General features: G+C 50.2%; 1 protein-coding gene across 2 annotated transcripts in view; it reads left to right on the plus strand.

The window, feature by feature from the left end:
* Positions 1 to 1,314, plus strand: part of RYR1 (ryanodine receptor 1) — a 131,919-nt gene that overhangs the window by 62,226 nt on the left and 68,379 nt on the right. For both annotated transcript variants that reach the window (XM_003796154.3, XM_003796155.3), the window contains exons 59-61: positions 512 to 579; positions 675 to 796; positions 1,154 to 1,203. In XM_003796154.3, the coding sequence (XP_003796202.1) occupies positions 512 to 579; positions 675 to 796; positions 1,154 to 1,203 (240 nt within the window). The remainder of the gene's footprint in view (positions 1 to 511; positions 580 to 674; positions 797 to 1,153; positions 1,204 to 1,314) is intronic.

Below are 1,314 nucleotides of genomic sequence, written 5' to 3' on the forward strand. Positions count from 1 at the left end.
CTGTGGTCCCAGCTACTTAGGAGGCAGAGGCAGGAGACTCGCTTGAGCCCAGGAGTTGGAGGTTGCTGTGAGCTGTGATGCCATGGCACTCTACCTAGCGGGACAGCTTGAGGCTCTGTCTCAAAAACAAAAAATTAATCTGTTTATATTGACTTCTTGTTTTTTGTTTGATTCATTCATTATTTATTACAGATTTACTCAGTGCCAAGTATTGAACTTCAGAAAGAAAAGGACTTGTGATGGTTGAGGAGGGGGATGTTCCATGACTTAGCTCATTCTAGTTTCTTTTCCCCATGTCAGCTTCAGGAAGGGTTTGATCGAGAAGTTAGGGAGGAATCAGATGAAAGGTAAGGGAGAAGGTTTATCTCAAAGTCAACAGAACAGAGATGATTTCATACTAGAAACTTTTCTCCCAGCATTTCCTAACTCTTCCCCCAGAATCCCTCCCATCACAACACATGGGTTCCCCAGCCTTGAACCCACCATAACCACTATTTGCCCTCTCCCTCAGAGGCTGTGGTCAGCAGTGGACGAGTGGAAAAGTCCCCACATGAACAAGAGATTAAATTCTTTGCCAAGGTGAGGGGTGGGCTTAGAAGCCAGAGGAGTCTGGGGACTGATGGGCTCTCCCCACCCCTCACCCAGCCTCTTCCTATTCTCCCCTCAATCTCCAGATCCTGCTCCCTTTGATCAACCAGTACTTCACCAACCACTGCCTCTATTTCCTGTCCACACCAGCCAAAGTGCTGGGCAGTGGTGGCCATGCCTCCAACAAGGAGAAGGAAATGATCACCAGGTAGGCCACCTGTGATCCCTGACCCAGTCCCTGGTGATTGAAGGGCTAGGGTGCCCAGCTATCATGATTTGCCTGAGACTGAGGAATTTCCCAGGATGTGGGGCTCTTAGACAAACCGGGACAAATTGATCACCCTATCAGAAAGGCTGCTACCTCTCACCCCCAGCATCCCAGTTACTGCCTGTGCCTGTCCTGCTTGCCCATCTCTTTGCCCCTTGCCCATCCCATTTGTTCTGTCTTCTGCCCCTCTCTCCCCATCCTCTCCGTCCCTATCACTAACTGGGGCACAACTGCCCTTGTCCCTTTGGCTTCTTCACTCCCTGCTCCCCTGTCCTCGGCCCCCTTCTCTTTCCTCAGCCTCTTCTGCAAACTTGCAGCTCTTGTCCGCCACCGAGTCTCTCTCTTTGGTAAGTGGCCCTGCTCCCCCAGCCTTCCTCTCGAGTCCTCTCTTTCCTTCATCGCCAGTGCCACCTGAAGAAATATTTCCCAGGTTCTGTCTTTTTTTTTTTTTTTTTTTT

Source organism: Otolemur garnettii, unplaced genomic scaffold, assembly GCF_000181295.1.
Source record: "Otolemur garnettii isolate 467f Iridium unplaced genomic scaffold, OtoGar3 scaffold00100, whole genome shotgun sequence".
In the NCBI taxonomy this organism is placed as follows: domain Eukaryota; kingdom Metazoa; phylum Chordata; class Mammalia; order Primates; family Galagidae; genus Otolemur; species Otolemur garnettii.